The following is an 18,120-nucleotide window of genomic DNA, read 5'->3' on the forward strand; positions in this document are numbered from 1 at the left end:
TTTGGCACCACATAAAGTTCTTAACCTCTCTTACCAGCACCAGTGTCACTCATTAATCTGAAAGAATTCTACAAATTAAGTTTATTTCCTGCTATTTTGCTGCCCACTTTTTATATTTCTTTCAGATGGTCAATGAACTACCATTAAGTGGATACATAATTGGTTAAACAACAGCAAATGATGAGTAACTAATAACTATTGATGGAATAATGTCAAATTGGAAGGAGGTCTCAAGTGGGGTTCCACAAGGATCTGTTCTGGGTCCACTGTTATTTAACATTGTTAATTATCTGGATGTAGGTATAGAAAGCATACTGATCAAATTTGCAGATGACACAAAGCTAGGGAGGGGTTGCAAACATTGTGGAGGATAGAGCTAAAATTCAATGGGGTCTTGATAAATTGGAGAAGTGGGTTATAGACAACAAAATGAAATTCAACAAAGACAAATGTGAAGTGCTACACTTAGGGAGGAAAAAACAAAAGCACAAATACAGAATGGGGAATAACTGGCTTGGCAGCAGCACTGCTGAGAAGGATCTGGGAGCTGTGGTGGATCACAACCTCAACATGAGTCAGAAATGCAAATGCAATTTTTGGTTCCTTTAATAGAGGCATAGCATGCAAGTCCCAGAAGGTGATAGTATTGCTCTTCTTGGCTCTGGTTAGGCCTCAGCTGGAGTCCGGTGACCCAAATTGGGTATAGAAAGGATGTGGAGAAACTGGAAAGGATCCAGAGGTGAATGACAAAGATGATCAAAGGGATGGAATGCAAGCCATGTGAGCAAAGGCTAAAGGAACTGGGTATGTTTAGTTTGGAAAAGAGGAGAATGGGGGGGGGGGGAGGACACATGATAGTGGTCTTCAAATACTTGAAAGGCTGCCATAAAAAAGATGGAGAAAAGTTATTCTCGCCCTCTCTTATGGAGGGCAGGACAAGAGACAATGGGTTCAAATTACAGCATAGCAGATGTAGATTAAATCTCATGAAAAGCTTCCTAACTGTAAGAACAGCAGGACAATGTAACAGACTGCCTAGGGAGGTCTTTGGAGGTTTTCAAAAGAAGGCTGGATAGCCATCTGTCTTGAATGGTTTAGACACAAGAAATGCTGCATCTTGGCAGTTAGGCTAGATGACCCTTGCGGTCCCTTTTAACCCTATAATTCTATAAAACTGAACTGGGTGGTTTCAGTTTCTGTTTATAGTCTATTTTCTGATTTCATGCTCTAGTACAAAGCTCTTGGGAGCTTCATAACATATCAGAGAAATATTTTCAATGAAGGTTTAAACAAAAAAAACCACCATCGCTCATGAAAAATATTTCTCTTCATATAGGTTTCATACGTTTTTTTTAAAAAACATAAAAAAGCCAGTTTGCTTTTAAAAAAAAGTAAAGCATATATCCTGGGCCTAAATTTAAGTTGTGGTGTCTAACAAAAGACAGATTCAAATCACATTAGCCAGAGCCATGTTTAAACATTGTTCTTTGCTGTATAGTGCTGGCTTTAGGCCAGCTTACACAATAATTTTTACCATGTCAATACAGTGTTAGAATGACAGTCTTCCCAACCGTGTTATAACATGTTGCCTTGAAATGGTAGAAGCTGCTATGTAGACTGCTCCAAATCCTGGTATATACAGTACTAATCAGGTTACAAAATGGTTTTATAAAGCCATGGTACTGCCTGGCCCTCTTCTAGGCTATATAAACCAGTTCACAAAAACCACTGTAACACAATTAGACATTTATGCGGAGATTTGATACTATATAGGCATGTTGTTTCCATCATGAACTATTTAAATATGGTTTAATTGGAACTCCAGGATAGACAGTCTTTTAATGTCAGCAGAATTATTATGTATTTCGTGGTGTTCATAGAAGGTTGTTGATTTTAAAACTGTACCGCTGATGCTTTTATTTATTTCAACAGGAACTGTCTGCTACTTATAATACATTTGTAATGCCTACAAATCATGACTGAATGAGGCACTTATTTATGGGCTACTCTACACAAAACATCAAAGTGAATCTGAGTATTTTTCACCTAGAAGTTGTTGACATCACTGCTATGCTTTAGAATGGGGCGAACAGGAACCCCCTTCTTCTCTGCAATTTGGCACCCGGTGGACACCTGAGATTGGCCAACATAGGGTGGTTACAATTCTTCAGCTCTGCAGGCCAAAGTCAGTGACTGAAATCTAAGTGCTGCTGGCTCAAATGAGATGTACGCCAAAACCAATAAGAATTCTGTTAGCTAGAGGAACAGTTTAATAAATCCAGGATCTGAGTCATCTATTTCAACTGATAATTGCTTGTGAATCATTTGGGGAGTGTTCTGACCATGCAACTCTACAGAATCTGAAGACCATTGGGTCAGGCCATCATTTGCAGTCCCTATTCATGGAAAGCTCCCACTGACTTGACTGTGCAACTTAAATAGGAGTTCTGCCTGATTAGGGTCTGTAGGGTTTGACCATGGCCATTCAAAGTACCTACAGTGATCAAGGAACTGGATAACTCAGGGGACTAGTAATGGGAAATGCAGGTTTTCATCCCTTTATTGCTGGTTTGAGCCTGGCCAGCTATGGGCAGCAGAACATTACTGTCATCTGCCAGCCCTCATGAGTAATCTCAGAGACAGGTCCAGTACTAAATGGTCCTGGAGTCTGAACTGGCCTTTCAGAAATAAAAAGGCCAGGGTGCCACCTCCAGGATGTGACTGACACACCTTCACAGGACAACGTGGAGAAGTCTGTATCTGAGGATCAAGCGAAGACATCAGTTTCCAGTATTATCAGTATGTCTCATGCCCTCATTGCTAAGCAACAAACAGCAGCAACTAGATAGGATTTCACAGGACTTTGCTAGATAGAGAGGATCACTCCTTAAGGCATATCTTTCTTTGGCCGGCATGATGCAAGAAAAGCAGCAGAAGGCACAAAAGTAGAAAGAAAAAAAATAAATCACTTTAGCAACACTAAACTGACATTCCAATGGAGTCTCAGCAAGATCAAAACAGGGCATTGTTGTGAAATTCAGAATAATGTCAGAGGACTGACTTCACCTGAAGGGATTTCAACATGTGCACAGAAAATAATGAGACTGAAAAACTTAAAAGCCATCAAGTCCTTACCGTACACTAGATCAGAGTTCTGTTGCTTCAACTCCTGAACGATATCAACCACCATTGCAAGGAATGATGCATCCCTCGTGTAACCTTTAGGCAGAAAAATAATTTTTAAGTTAATTTCAGAGAGCAACATTTTGTTTACATCAGACACATCTCTATGCAGAAAGGAATGCTGGTCATTTCCTCCCATTCCTGGAAAAAGAAGTGTTTAGAACAGAAGACTTCTTAATATTTTATTTAGGGATAAGCGGATACAGAACAAAGGCAAGATCAACACTTGCTAACTCACCCAATTAAACCTCTAAAAGAAAATAAGTCTTAGTAAATGAGTCTTTCATAGGAATTGCCCAATACGTGGTCTAAATGCTCGGAAATAAAAAAAAAAATTAAAAAAAGAAAACACTCCCCTTTTGTTCAAAACACCAGTTTGAAAGTTCATAGTATAAACAGCATTGTTCAGGATGCAGCAAATGAGAAAGGGAAATATAAAGTTTTAAATTTCATTAGCATTTCTGAGACTTGTGCTGGAGGCAGCCTTCTTGTTGAAAACCAGTGTTATCTGTGAGGCTGCCAACGTCCTAACCTAACAGAAGAAAACGTAAACCTGGGTATGTCTACACGGCAATGACAGGGTAGGATTGCAGATTGTGTACACATACCCAAGCTTTAATCCAACTAGTTTGGGGATGATGGGAGCAGTGAAGTCTAGGCAGTGCTGGCTGTACAGGCCGACCTGGAACCTTGAGTAATTACTTGCATGGATGGCTCACAATGACATGCAAATAATTATTCAGCTATGACATGCTGCCATAGCTTCACTGCTCCAGTACGCAAGCTAGTTTGTGTGTGTTTACACAAGATGCAATCATACCTCGTGACTGCAGTATAGACGTCACATGCACCCTGTCTCTAGCCTGTTTGGATAAAGGTTTAACCATAGAACTCATTTTTAATATATTGTACCTTAAGTTTTCTTCAGATGTTTAATACTAAAGCAAGTTGGAAGCTGATTTCATTTCATCCCACTGGGCTCTCATACTACTAGCATCACAAGTGATAGTGCTCTGTAGCAAAATGGTCTCCCCCAGCTTTTGGCTCAGAAATGCCAACAGTAACTAAATACTTAAGCACGTTTCAGAGTTTTCATTAATTCCTAGAAATGCTTCTTTCTTAGAAGCAGAGAAAAATGAGTGCAGTTTCCACATCCATGAAATCCGGTTTACTTCAGCAAGGAGGCACTGGTGTCAGATGGGAGAAGTGGATTTATAATGAGCAGCCATCATAAGCTGATCTCTGTAGATTATGCTAACAACTATTCACCTTCTCAGAGAGAGTGTGTTAGTAAATTATTGACACAAATATCTCAAGCATTCCACAGAACTTGGGCTAATTTTTCCCCTAAGGTATGTCTTGTCAAAGTAAGGTAACTGTGAAAAGATCTGGGAGCAACCTTTCACAGAAGCAAATGTAACACAATTTAGGTTCACACAGCAAACATAACACTAGTTCTTCTCCAGGTAAGCCAGCAAAACGAGGGATCCAAGTGACAGTCAGATCCATCTGCCCCCAAATTGACTTCATTTCACTGTTTGGTTTAATAGCAGGTGTGATCCAGGAAGCTCAAATAGCAGAGCAAGGCACAGAGTTTTAACAGGGATTCCCTTGCTCAAGAATATGCACATTAAGTTTACCAAAGAGTGGCATGCGAGGTCCTTTCTACCAAGAGCCAACTGCCCACTGGTCATCACCATCATTGCAAAATGTATGGATGGATAATGTTTAAGAAATTATGTATCTGTACTGAAAATTCTGTTATTAAGGTCTATGTGTTAAAGTAGGGCACCAGAAGGTGATAAATAAGGTTAAGATTCTGTCACAGGTATTTTTAGTAAAAGTCAGGGATAGGTTGCGGGCAATAAACAAAAATTCATGGAAGCCCGTGACCCGTCCCCGAGTCACAGAATTCTTGACCTCCATGACAGAATTGTATCCTTAGGGATAAACATGCACCTGTCAGCTATGAGGAAAGAGATGCTTATCTTTCTCCGGTAATGTGTGCATAGCGTATTGTCTGCTTCACAATGGAGGACTATTTGCATTACTGATCCTGGTGCTAATAGAGAGATTGTGAAATCACCAGAAATAAAAGCTGCAGGGGGGTGGGGAAAAAACATAACAGGGAGGATCATGTTTACAAGTAAAGACACAGATTGTAGGGGTATAACTGAGATATGGCCTGGCTCTTTCACTGAGGAGAGGAACTATCATTGTGTCCTGCCTTATGAAAGGAGGGTCACAGCCAACCTGGTTGGAAAATGCTGCAAAGACTTTCAGTGAACTAAACTTCATTAGACAAGAAAGTACCTTGTTAGTTAAGTCTCGGCTTTAGACTACAAGTTATAATCTCATTTTACTTGTAACCACGTGTTTCCAGTACTTAAACTATAGAGATTCAAGAAGTAGCAAGTCCATTAAACTTTTATCTGATTTCACTATAATCATATCTAAGTGCTGTGTGTGTGTGAAGCAAATCAGTGATCTGACGTGGACCTGGTAAGCGGTGGTGTACTGTTTCTTTGGGAGCAGCAAATCTGAAAATGCTACGAGTGTTCAGTGAGCCAGGGCTTGACCGCTCTGGGGGTGCACTCAGAGGTTGGAGTGTGCCTCTAGCTAATCTGGAGAGAGAGTGTGAGGCCCTGCACAGGCCTGCAAGGTACTGCTTGTGTCGCCCATGGCCAATGGAGATGGGGAGCTGACCCCCAGCAGACATAGACAAGGCTTCTTCATGTTAAAGGTTGGTGGTAGGGAGGTGCCTCACAACCCTGGGAATCTCAGGAAGTGTCACAGCAGGTTACTGCTAAAGATAACAAAGCACCGCTACACTAGATAACCTAGTAACATCCAACTCCCTTCTTTGGGGGTAGCAGCCTCACTTATGGCCCTGGAAGATAAAAGGCTGAATTCCAAGCCCAGCCAGGAGTAGAGTGAGAACCTAGTGTTGAAATAGGGGTTCTTTATTTAGGAAGACATTAAACTAGTGTCTCTCTTCTGTCCATTTCTTTTATTTTTCTAAATGGGAATTGAGGCTCCCATGCAGAGCTGGCAAAAGAAAAAAACCCACAGACCAAAGCCACAGATAAAACATTTGAAGTAGTTTCCAGAAAAATGACTAAAATTTCTAGTTTAGAAATTTTTTCCAATATTTGAATGAAATGTTTTAGCGTTGAAAATATGATTTTTCTTCTTCCTCCCTCCACCCATACCTTATGCCACCGAAAAGGGGGAGAGGGAGAAGGAACACTAAACTTTTCAAGTTTTGTTGAAAACAAAAACAAACAAAAAAAAAAACCTTGAGCATTTTTGAAAATTTCAAAAAAACCAAACACCCCAACCTTTTTGAAATTGGTTTTTTAAAAAAAGGTCAATTTTTTATTAAAATATTTTTCATTTGAGAATTTTTAACTAGCTCTAATCACAAGATACTGTTCGCAAAGAGCAAGGCAGAGATTCTCAAACTTGTCCATAGTGTGGTCCATACCTTATTAGACAGAGGACAGCCACATAGACCTCATTTCTAATTCACAATTGCAAAAATAGACTTGCTTACAGCAAAAAAAAATAATACAAATGAGCAATATATTTTTATAGCTGCCTTTTAAGGTGATTTAGCACATGGGAAAGTTAGCATTGTCCAATCAACAAGCTCTCGCCTGACCATGAGCAAACACACTGCAGAGCACCATGTACCAACGTTTGGGAAGTTGTGGAGTTGTATAAGCCTCCAGTGACCTGGCCAACATTCCACTCTCAGAAAAAACAGGCTCTGCTGTCCACGGCTGGGAATGAATATATAAGCTAAATATACAACTGCTGCCATTTTTGCATATATACAGTCAGCACTGACAGGGCCAAATGGACTTGATGTAAGCAGGTGCAATCCCATTCACTTCAACAGAGTTGCACCCCACTTACTCTGAATTCGGCCCCAAGTATCCTACCTCATCACTCTGTAAAGTGCTGTCTGGAATACAAGAGGCACTGTTACCAATTTTTTTAAAAAAGTGTTTTACATGCTGAAGACACTCCTGTAATAAGGACATGCCTCCAGATTGTTTCATGTGCAGTAAAATGTACAAAGAATAATCTTCTGGAAAATCCTTCAGAACCTTCTGTTTTTCTGGGAAATTGTTCTACATGGCTGCAGACTAACCCTTCACTCAGGAAAAAATAATACATACATGTGCCTCCCAACCAAATGGAACCCATTTACGCTGATATTCATTACCACATTAGTGTCACCTCATTCTGTGTCCTATTTAATATCTCCTTTACCTTGGAGAGCTCCATAGAAACAGGAGGGGAAATAATTCAGCAGACATGCAGTACCCTTCATGCTCGAGTGGTCGTTATGGGTCATAATCTCAGATCCAAACAATTAAAGTCTCCTGTTATCTCTGGCTTTAAAAACACCTCCCTACATGTGGACGTCATGTAATCAATCAATCAATCTGGCAATCAATTTCTGCTTGAGTTTTAGAAGCAACAGCTCACTGCTATAAGAAATACAGATAATGAAATTTAAAATAGATGCATGGCAGTCAGTGAAGTGGAATGCCATTAATAATGCACCCTGAAAGAAACATGAGCACTTACCTGTGAGTACGTAGTCATAGTGGTTGACATTGTTCAGTTTAAGCCCTTCGTACAGTTCATGGAGCTCATCTGAATTTAACACCTGGCCCTTCCAGTGAGCATAACCTGGAAAAGGAAAGCCAACTGGTTTATCAAAGCCCCATTTTATATTTAGGATCACATATTATACGTGCAGGAATTGGCTCCCCTTTCACCTCCAAAAATAGTGTTGCGGTCAAAAATTAGACAGGTGAGTTGTTAACAGAACAATTACATTCTCAGCAGTCTCTTAACTTTCTGAAAAGGAACTGTTTGTTACAGGGGCCATCCTGACCACTCTAGAGACTCAAGTCCCACATGAATCAGCAAAGCAGGTAATGCACAAGCAGAGAATGCAAGCTTTCCCCTCTATAGCCTTCACCAACCAGCCCTGACCTGGAGGTCAGAGGTTAGTTTTAGTTTTCTTAGATTATGAATATAACTTATTTTATTTCATATTATACCAATGCAACCTGACAGCACCCAGACTGCTTGATAACAGACGTATTAGTGGAGAATAAACGCCGCACATTGCAGCCACTCAGAATTTAGCATGCGCGTGGGCACACACACACAATATGTGCTAGGCCCCCTTTCCACTATAATGCAGTGAGGATAAGAGGTTCTCCATATAGTTTAGCAAACAGGCTTATGTGCTTTAGTCTATCAGATCACAGCTATACGAAAGTCATACAGTGAGCAACTACTCCACTCCACCCCACATCAGATAAAATACCCTTCGTTTGGTACGTGTTAGGATATTCCTTCACCGTAGGATTTCAGCTATGACAGTGTTCCATTACAAGTCACTTTATTTCAAGTAGTAGGATGCTCTTCTCAGTGACAGTGCGTCTGTATTATGGAATGACCCAGTGGGTTCAGTAGGGCTTCAGGAACAACTATTATGAGCAAAGAAATAACTTTCCATGCACTCTTATCTCCAGAAAGGTCTAAGAGTTATAAGTATGTATTTGAGGCTTGGCTCAGCACCCATATCCGTCAATGGAAAGAGTTCAGTTGACTTCAGTGGACACCGATTCAGGCCTTTGGGATCTTTAAGGCAGCCTGTACCCAGTATACAATGTCTATATGGCCTGGAACCTGTCTACAGAAGAAGCTGCCTCTCTGTACTGTCACAGAGCCCTCCCTCCCAAGCTGCAGCCCCACTTTCATACAAGAGATGGTGCGGCCTCCAGAGAATTCTGTGAGGGTCCCACCGCTTGCACACTTCCTCCTGCCTTAGTCCGAACCTGCAGACCTACCAAGCTCATCATCTTATTGGGACTACGGAGTGCAGAATACTACTTGAGGCACCTTCCCCTGCCCTGCCCTCAAAGGAGAAAGGATTTTTTAAAAAAATTTTGCTGTAGGGGTTAATTAAATTTGCTCTGGCTTTTCTTTTTTATTCCAATTTCTGTTACCAGGATAGTCACCAAGGGTGGTCACTGCGTGACATAGGTACCTTTTTGTGTTTTTGCTTCTATAAACCCAAATACACTCAGCGGGTGAACAGCTGCATTCTGTTTGTCTCCTCCTCTTACACATTCCAACCTCAAAAAATATTACTTCCAGCCAGCTGGCTGAAGGACAGTCACTCGATCCCCTGGCACTCTCTCAGTTAAATGTTGGGTTTGGGCAGAAGTGAACAAAATGAGGGTGTGGTTCTGCTCTAAGTAGTGACTAAATAAAAACAGCAAAGTCAGATGCCCTAATTAAGCAAAGTGCCTAAGCACATGCCTAACTTTAAGCAGGAGTCGTACACTGAAGTCAAGTACCTCAAATACCTTGCACAATCAGGGCCTTACTCAACAAATCAGCTCCTTGTGTTTGTTGGGAGTCATATCGGATGATGGCTTTAGTGATTCAAGAATATTCTGCTTTTTTACTCCAGTTAGCTCTGCAGAGCCAACCCAGGTATGTAAGAATGAGCTGTGCAGTGTGTTTCATTTTGCATATCAACAGAACTGTTTACCAAGTTCTAATCAGGTACACCTGTGTAAACCCAGATAGCACCAGGGTAGCACAGCTGTCACCAAGAGTCTAATTTGGTCAGCAAAACCTTGGTTACTGGCAGTGATGGCCAAAGTTGAAAGAACCCACTATGACCCTTACAGCCCAGGCTGAGTTTGCAGGGCTGGCGGCCAGAGAAAGAACAAACATCTTTTTACTTGTAAACTGAGTACATCCTATACAACAAAAAAAAAAATCAATCACCCAAAAGACAGACATTATGCCATTTGTACAGTTACTTTTCAGGACAGAATTCAGGCTGCAGCTCCTGCCACAATGGAGCACAACTGAAAGCTGTATATATGGGGGTAGAGCCTCCAGTGAAGTGCAGCTGTAGAGCTGGCTTATCTAACCCTGGGAGGATTGTAACACTATTGTAACACAATCCTCAGTTAGCACAGAGGTACCTACACTAGCCCTCTCCCTGCTGCCTGTGCAGAGGGTATAGCTCGAGCAGGAGGATCTTGGCCAAGGTTCCCCTCTACCACCTGGATCTCAGATTGCAGTTTTGGCCCTTGGGGGCCACTGGTTGCCACCATAAGTCAGAAGAGAAATCAGGCTGCTTTAGTTTACATCTAGGGACCAGCTTTGTACAGCCATCCCATGATTTAGGGATTATGCCTCCTGAGCTCCTCTCATGCCACATGATCCTATGCTTCAGGTGAGGATTTGATCTATGGACTGAAACACTATATACTGAAGGGGTCTGATATTAGTAGAGTTATAAAAGGGAACAAAATAGAATTCTGTATGTGCAGCCAAAAAGATACAGGATGCTGTTGTGATGTCCAGTTTTGGCAACAGCTGCTACGCTACTACTGAGCTTGTGCACAAGCCCATAGACTCTGGTCTGCAGAAGGGTCAGGAGACAAAGTGCTGCTCATCTGGGATGTGACTGAAGGGAGGCTACTGGCCTCAGCCTTTTTTAGCAGAGCATGACATTTAAAAAAAAAAAAAAAAAAGCACTCACGCCTTAGGAGCAATCCTGGAAAGAGACACAAGCTTTTCCTCTGAAGAAAGAGAATCTAGGAAAAAAAGCCAACTCCCTCAATGAAATAAAATAATAAGCTGTTAAATAGCCATGTGAACTGAGAATTTGGTCTGAAGAGGCAGCACCTGCAGGGACAAGAGTAAAAAGACTAGAACCACGTGCAAGACAAACCACAGAGGGGCTACCACCACCATCCACCTAGCCAGGTTTGGACCAAGAAGCTAGCTAATGCTTTTTAAAAACACAGACTTAACGTATCTTAACTAATATTTTTAAACACCAGTACTGACAGGTGTAAGGCTACGGCTGATTCTTGCTTCTTTCTCCCCCTCAGCAAGGCCCCTTTAAGGACTCATCCAGTCCAAAAGAAACTCAAGACAGACCCAACAAGTGGTCCTATTTATTTACTCTTCTGGTTACATATTGGTCCTCCAGTCTCTCACCCGACAGTCCAAAATAACAGCATCTTTGAGACACTAAACACAAACTTACATAGTGTCAACAGGGCACAGCCCCCCCCTTTTCTGAGTGTCTGTCAGTCTCTCTCCTGCTTCTTGGGCAGGGTCTCTCCTAAGCCTCCCTGCCTGGGGTGCTTTCTCCTGCTTTTGTCAGGCTTCCTTGCACCCCCAATTACTTTCTCCATCAGCCACATCCCGCCGTTTCCTGTTGCCTTTTATATTAAAACAACTGATTCAACCCAGGAGTGGCTCATCCTGTAATCAGGGCCAGCACAGTCCCTGGCTCTCCAGCTCATGAGGCAAGATGCCCTATTACAACAGGGTTTCAACATCTCTAAGAATGGATTAGCTGCTCATGGGAGGCAGGGGACAGGGAAACCTAGGTTTGCCCACAACCAGCTAACACATTTTAAAGTTACCAAACCCTGCACACACTAGTTACATTTTTAAACAGGACTATATTCCCCAATCTAGTCTAAAGATGCCCTTAGTGCAATTCTTCAATCAACCCTGTATTCAGTGCACTGCATATCGTATCCGTTTGGAAAACTCAGAGTCCTGGCTGAGGAAGTTGTGCTGATATCACCCTGACCACAAAATTTGATAAAAGTGACATTGTGACCCAAAGCTCAGGGTGCAAAATAGTGACCTTTTAATATGCCAATTCAAAAGGAAACTGTCAAATGGGCATAAGAATTTGTGTATGGTACATTCAAAATTAAGGGCCTATCTGAAACAAGTTGCTACAAGAAAACTGATTAAAACAATGTGTCTCGTCAGTCTCATTCAGGATTGGTTGCTAACTCCTATAGTCCATGGAGCAGATACTGTCATATCTGCTTGGTCCTTGTGGCAGAGATAATTTGCACTATATGCATGTGTTGGATCATATTAAAGAACTTCTGTATTAAAATCACAAATGAGTTTGATTCCTCATAGTTTAAATTCCAGGGTATTACTAATTAAGAGGTCTCTTGGTTTTTGGTACTGTTTCTCTCCCTCTATGTGTGAAACTTGCAAGCTGCTAATTGTGTTAGTACATTCTAAGACAGAGTCTGTTCTCAAAGCAATTCACAGAGAGAGAGACTCAAAGCAATACTCTAACAACAGAAACAGCACCCAGAGACTCCCCGCCCTTTTGTTGTATTAACAATTGTGATTAAAATAGAGACAGAGGATGCATGTGGATGGATGCTTGGTGTGGATAATAACTGAATGATCAGGGAGGTGCCAGCCTAAGAATCCAGTGTCCATCGGCTGAAGAAGGCGTCAAGTGGAAATAACCAGAGGACCCCCGGAGGGCAGACTGGAATCCACCCAACAGCCTCAAGAATGGGAGAACCAAAGAACAAGATAACATCTAGCAGCACGGAGCCGTCAGGAACGTGCTATCTGCTGATTGATTCAGCAATAGCATGATGAAGCAATTCCCATAGACTGCCATAGGAAGAAATTCCTCTAAAAATAGACTCTAAAAAGTGAGAACTTTGGGGGTCTGATTCTGCAAACCAACTTCCAGGAGCATCAGATGAGCATCTGACAAGGCCCTGCTCCCTCCTCATGTCCAGGCCACCTGGCCAGTGGCTTGGCATGAGCAACTCTAAGGCTGGTAACTATGATAACAACCTTGCAGAACCTGTGTGTGTGTGTTTGTATGAATGAATGTGTGAATAAATATGAGATTGAATGGAATGTTATAGCTATAACTAAGTGCTTACTATGATTCTTTCCGTATTCACAATAAATGTGGTATTTTTCCCTTTAATAAGATCCTGCTGGTTTTTATGTTATTGGTATAACACATGCTTTGGACAGACCTGGTGCTTCGAGCAGGTAAAGTGATGAAGAGTTGCAGAGCTAAGCAAAATTACTCTGTGGCTTTCTGATCTGCTACCTCAGGGAAAAGGAATTTTTTTCTGTCCATGTATTTCATCATGGCAATCAGGGTCTCCCTTGACCAGCCAGAAGGCCATTTCACGCTAGGGCAACTGAAGGCACAGATTTAGAATTAGATTTCATGCCTCATAAGGTTGGGATAATCAACTCATGGCAATCATTACCCCTATTATTGTTTCATTAACTATATTGAATATGTGGTGAACTGTAAAAGAAAGCAAAACCATTTATTTGTGTACATGCTGTAGTTCATCCACACACATGCCATAGCCCTACCATGACATAATATTTATATTTTGGCACTTAGCAATAAGAAAGTTCAAGATTGCACATTACTTGACTATTTATGCACTTTATATAAAAGGGAGCCAAGGAAGCTTAGATAATAAACAATTTGTACTTAGAAAAATGACTGCACAACACTAGGGCAGAATGCACTACACTGAGAACATCGGGGGGTGCTGGGTCAGCAGTGACTGGGTCAGTGTACTAACCTTTTATCTTTGTAAGCCAAGTTCAATACCTGGCTTACATTCTCCAGAAAGGAAAACATGAGCCCTTTCATCCTATTTTCCTGTTGTTAATGTTACAAAACCACCACACAATTTTGCTTAATTAGAAGTCTCTGCTCAAGTCAAACCCAGGACTGGAACAGCAGAACATTTGCAGAGCTGTTTGGGGAAGTTTGCAGTACACTTCTCCAAATGGTATCCAGCTCAAGCCAATGGTATAAGTCTCTCTCATTCATGAACACTACATTCACTTTCAAGTTTTAGGGGTTTTCTTAAATGTAAAAGCAAAGTGCTTTTATAGCCTTTCCTTTCATCTGGATGTGATTTCTTTTTGAAACTCCTTATATTCCAGATTTATTTTTAAGGCATAGAGGTATCTTGGTGTGTGACATCTCTTGACGTTCAGTCCCCTATCATGATGTGTAAAGTCATGCCTCTCCAAGGAAGGGACCAGGTTAACCCATCTGGATTAAAAAGGGACTGTGCCTGTGAAGCTTTCGAACATTTTTTCTTCTGGTCTTTTCCCCTCCACCACTCTTTTTCTTCTTTAAAAACTTATTTATAAACTTGGGAATTGCATTATAACTCAAAACCAAACCATACCACACCCCACACCCTTCGGGGAGAACACAGTTTTTTCAGGGAAAAGACAGTTATAAATATATATGTCTTGCAAAGAGACATGTGAGTCTCTGACGTTTTTCCCCTTCTTTCCACCCCATCCCACTCAACACACATTATTCTGAAGCCTGAGTTTCTCCTCTAATGCTCCCCAAAATTGTACTGAGTGGCTTGAGTGAAAGCAAGAATCTTTAAAAAGCCTCTAAGGAGGAAAGAAGATCTTGTGTTTATGACACATGGCAGGCAGGAGGTCTGAGTTTATTCCCAGCTCTGACACATAATTCATCAGGGAATTCTGTTGAGTCACTTAGGGCTCATCTACACAGCGAGTTATTGCGCAGCAAGCCAGGCTGTGAATGTTCAGCACACCTGTTAGCCACACAATAACATCCCGTGTGGACACTGCTACAGCGCAGCGAAAGTCCCGGAGCGTGGTTTAGTGACTATGCTTTCAAACACCAGCACGCAAAGCCACACTCTGGGGTTTTCAGTATGCTGTTGGACACTACTGCGCGGCAAGCAGACGTGCAGCAGTTTCACACCCTGGCTTGCCACACTATAATTCACAGTGTACACCCGGCCCAAAACTCTAGCACAGAGTTTCTCAGTCTGTAGCTGCATACGTGGAGGGATGCTGTGACACAGGGGAGAAAAAGATGGGCAAGGCACTATCATAATGTCTCACAGACCCCCCCAGCTACCAAGAAAACCACAGAGCCTAACTCCCTTACTGATGTAAGCAGAGACAGGGTGGGCTCCACCCTGACATCTGGTGGTGAGGTGTGGCAAGTTGTGGAAAAGAACTTCAGGGGCTGATCTCATTTGCATAGGCACACCCACCCTGCCTAGAATGAGGCCATAACTGCCCAAATCGTCACTTTGGCTGCTGTGGGATCCCCAGTGTCTCTGTTATTGGGGCGGGAAGAATAAATTGTTAGTACCCTGATTATGGGAACTGTGCTTGGAACTGTACTTGGCCTTTTTGTTATGATGGAGGACTCACCATCAACTGAGTAGCACTCACTAGGCAAGGGACATGGGTTCCAAAACTCTGTGAATTGAGAGAGACTTGAGACAGGTATTAGTGCCTGGTGGTGTAGGCCCCTTTTGTGAGGGCCTGAAGCACCAATTGCACCTCTGTCTCTCTCCACTGTGGAATGTCAGAGCTAATTTTGGGTCTATTAAGAGTTTTGTTACAGGTATTGTGCTGAATTCACTTCAGCCTTATAGTGCACCAGCACTAAGGCTCCCACTACTATGAGCTGAAATCACTGAGAGCTGAAATCACTGAGCACTGTGTCAAGTAGGGGGGAGCCGGAAGTTCTAGTGTGCAGTGGAGCCGGTCGTGAGACAGCAGTGTGTTCGTGAGACGGCGAGCTGAGCGGAGCCGGTCGTGAGACAGCAGTGTGTTTGTGAGACGGCGAGCTGAGCGGAGCCGGTCGTGAGACAGCGGTGTGTTCGTGAGACGGCGAGCTGAGCGGAGCCGGTCGTGAGACAGCGGTGTGTTCGTGAGACGGCGAGCTGTCTGGAGCCGGTCGTGAGACAGCGGTGTGTTCGTGAGACGGCGAGCTGAGCGGAGCCGGTCGTGAGACGGTGAGCTGTGCAGAGCGGAGCTGGTCGTGGTGGAGCGGAGCAGAGCCCTGTGGGGCAGTCAGCTTCAGGACACATAAGGTGCCCCTTACCTCTTTCCCCCACACCCAGGCACATTTTAGCCAGATTGGGGAGTAACACTCTGCAGGTGAACTTTTGAACTCCGGGGCTGGACTTTTTTTGGACTTTGGGCGATTAGTGGATTGCTGGACTCAAGACACGTTTGGGTTCTGGGACTCAAGAGCCTGAGGGAAAGGATGTGGCCCAAATTTTCTGGGGTGGGTCAGTGTTCATGGTTTGGTTAATGAACACTAGTTGTGGTGTTTCCCCAATTTAATGCTGATGTTGTTTGCCTCATGTTATTAAAGATTCTCTACTACACCAAGACTCTGTGCTTGCGAGAGGGGAAGTATTGCCTCCTTGAGGCGCCCAGGGGGTGTGTAAGATTTTCCCAGGTCACTGGGTGGGGGCTCGAGCCAGTTTTGCATTTGCTTTAATGAGAGGGAACCCCTGTGTATTGAACCCGGCCCTTGCTGCTATCAACTTGGCCTGGCAGAAGGGTTACATTTGTGGGGGCTCGTCCGGGATCGAGACTGGGTCAGTACCCCTCGCAAGCACATCTTAGGTGAGTCATTAAATTGGGAGAACCCAGAATCTGGTTGTTGTTGTTTTGATCTGTTATATTTGGGAAAGAAATTACAGTTTGTATAATGGCCCTACATTTGCTAGAGGATTGGTGCAAAGGGATGAATATTAACCCTAGGAACTGTGTCCTGGTGACCGGGGTGCCGGAGGCATTCGATGAAGGCTCAATAGAGCCTACCTTAAGGGCATCCACTGAGTACCTGAGTAAGTGTAAAATGCGTGGGCGCATATTTGTGAGGGAGGATGGAGATTTTGCTGTACTGTGTGAGCTGCCGTCGGCTGTGGACCCTCTACAGGTTCCAGGCACGATAGCAGTGGAAGATGGTGAGTGGAAGGTAATAACTACTGGGAGCCAGCCCTCACCGGCTCCTGCATCTGAAGTGGAGTTTTTAAAGAAAATGTCAGCCTTTTTGGGGAGAGAGGGGAAGACCTTGGCTGATATGCCGGGTCTGTTGGGCCTTGACCCAGGAGTCCCAACCCGGGAGGCTGCTCCATCACCTGATGAGTGGGTGAAGGCTTTGGGACAAGCATTAGAGAAGGTCGTGCCACCCCACCCTGAGTCAAGCCCCTATCGTAAACTGAGGCTGTTTTCTGGGGGTCCCACCCCAATACCCGGGGAGGAAGCATTTGAACCCTGGCTGGAACACACCACTGAAATGCTGCAGGAGTGGGCAGTACCTGATGCTGAAAAGAGAAGGCGACTAGTAGAGTGCCTCAGGGGGCCAGCCCTAGATGTGATTCGCACCCTGAAGCTCAGTAACCCTGGGGTCAAGGTAAAGGACTGCCTAGAGGCCCTTGATCATGCCTTCGGGAGAACCGAGGGCTCAGAGGATGTTTATTGCAAGTTCCTCAATGCCAGGCAACAAAAGGGAGAGAAAGTTTCTGCCTACATACAGAGGTTGGAGAAATTATTACAGAGAGCCATCATGAGGGGAGCAGTAGCGGTTGAGCAAATGGACCGGACTAGATTGGCTCAGATTGTGAGGGGAATTCAATATCAGAACCCAATCCTTCTCCACCTTCGATTAAGGGAGCGCCAAGACAATCCACCGGGTTACTCTCGACTGATAAAAGAGGTCCGAGAGGAGGAAGAGAGGCAGGCAGCTGGTGAGGTTTGGGAGGTTCAGCCACCCCAGGCAACTGCCACAACATCCATACGAGCGCCCAAGGCGCTGATGGTGAATCCTCAAGAGGAACTTACCCAACGAGTGCAGGTCCTGACACAGAAAGTGGCTGAACTAGAGAATACCATCGATTCAGCAAAGACTTCAGCGTACAAGGAACCCCCTGTTACCACGGTCCAGAAGACTACATTTAGAACCTCTGCCCCACCCCGGCAACACGGGAAAGGGCAATCCTTCTTCTGCTACCGGTGTGGCCAGGATGGGCACATTGCTGCCAGGTGTCAGAATGCAGAGAATCCCCCGCTAGTATACCAAAAGCTGAGGACCACCTGGGGAAAGTCGGGAAACGGCCCCAGGGCCTGGGAAGGGAGCCGCCTAGGCCTGCAGGGTTTGGAGGCTCCCCTGCGAAGAACCATGCCACCCGAATCCCACCAGGATTGATAGGACCTCGAGCTGAGGTCACTGTAAAG

At 43.7% G+C, this 18,120-nt stretch overlaps 1 protein-coding gene across 1 annotated transcript in view; it reads right to left on the reverse strand.

Moving 5' to 3' along the window:
• The window catches only part of PDXK (pyridoxal kinase), a 99,646-nt gene that overhangs the window by 21,831 nt on the left and 59,695 nt on the right, over positions 1–18,120 (reverse strand). The window contains exons 3-4 of the mRNA XM_084616657.1: positions 7,786–7,890; positions 3,136–3,219 (exon numbers count right to left, since the gene is read on the reverse strand). Of these exons, the coding sequence (XP_084472783.1) occupies positions 3,136–3,219; positions 7,786–7,890 (189 nt within the window). The remainder of the gene's footprint in view (positions 1–3,135; positions 3,220–7,785; positions 7,891–18,120) is intronic.

Source organism: Lepidochelys olivacea, assembly GCF_965140295.1.
Source record: "Lepidochelys olivacea isolate rLepOli2 genome assembly, chromosome: 1".
NCBI lineage: Eukaryota > Metazoa > Chordata > Testudines > Cheloniidae > Lepidochelys > Lepidochelys olivacea.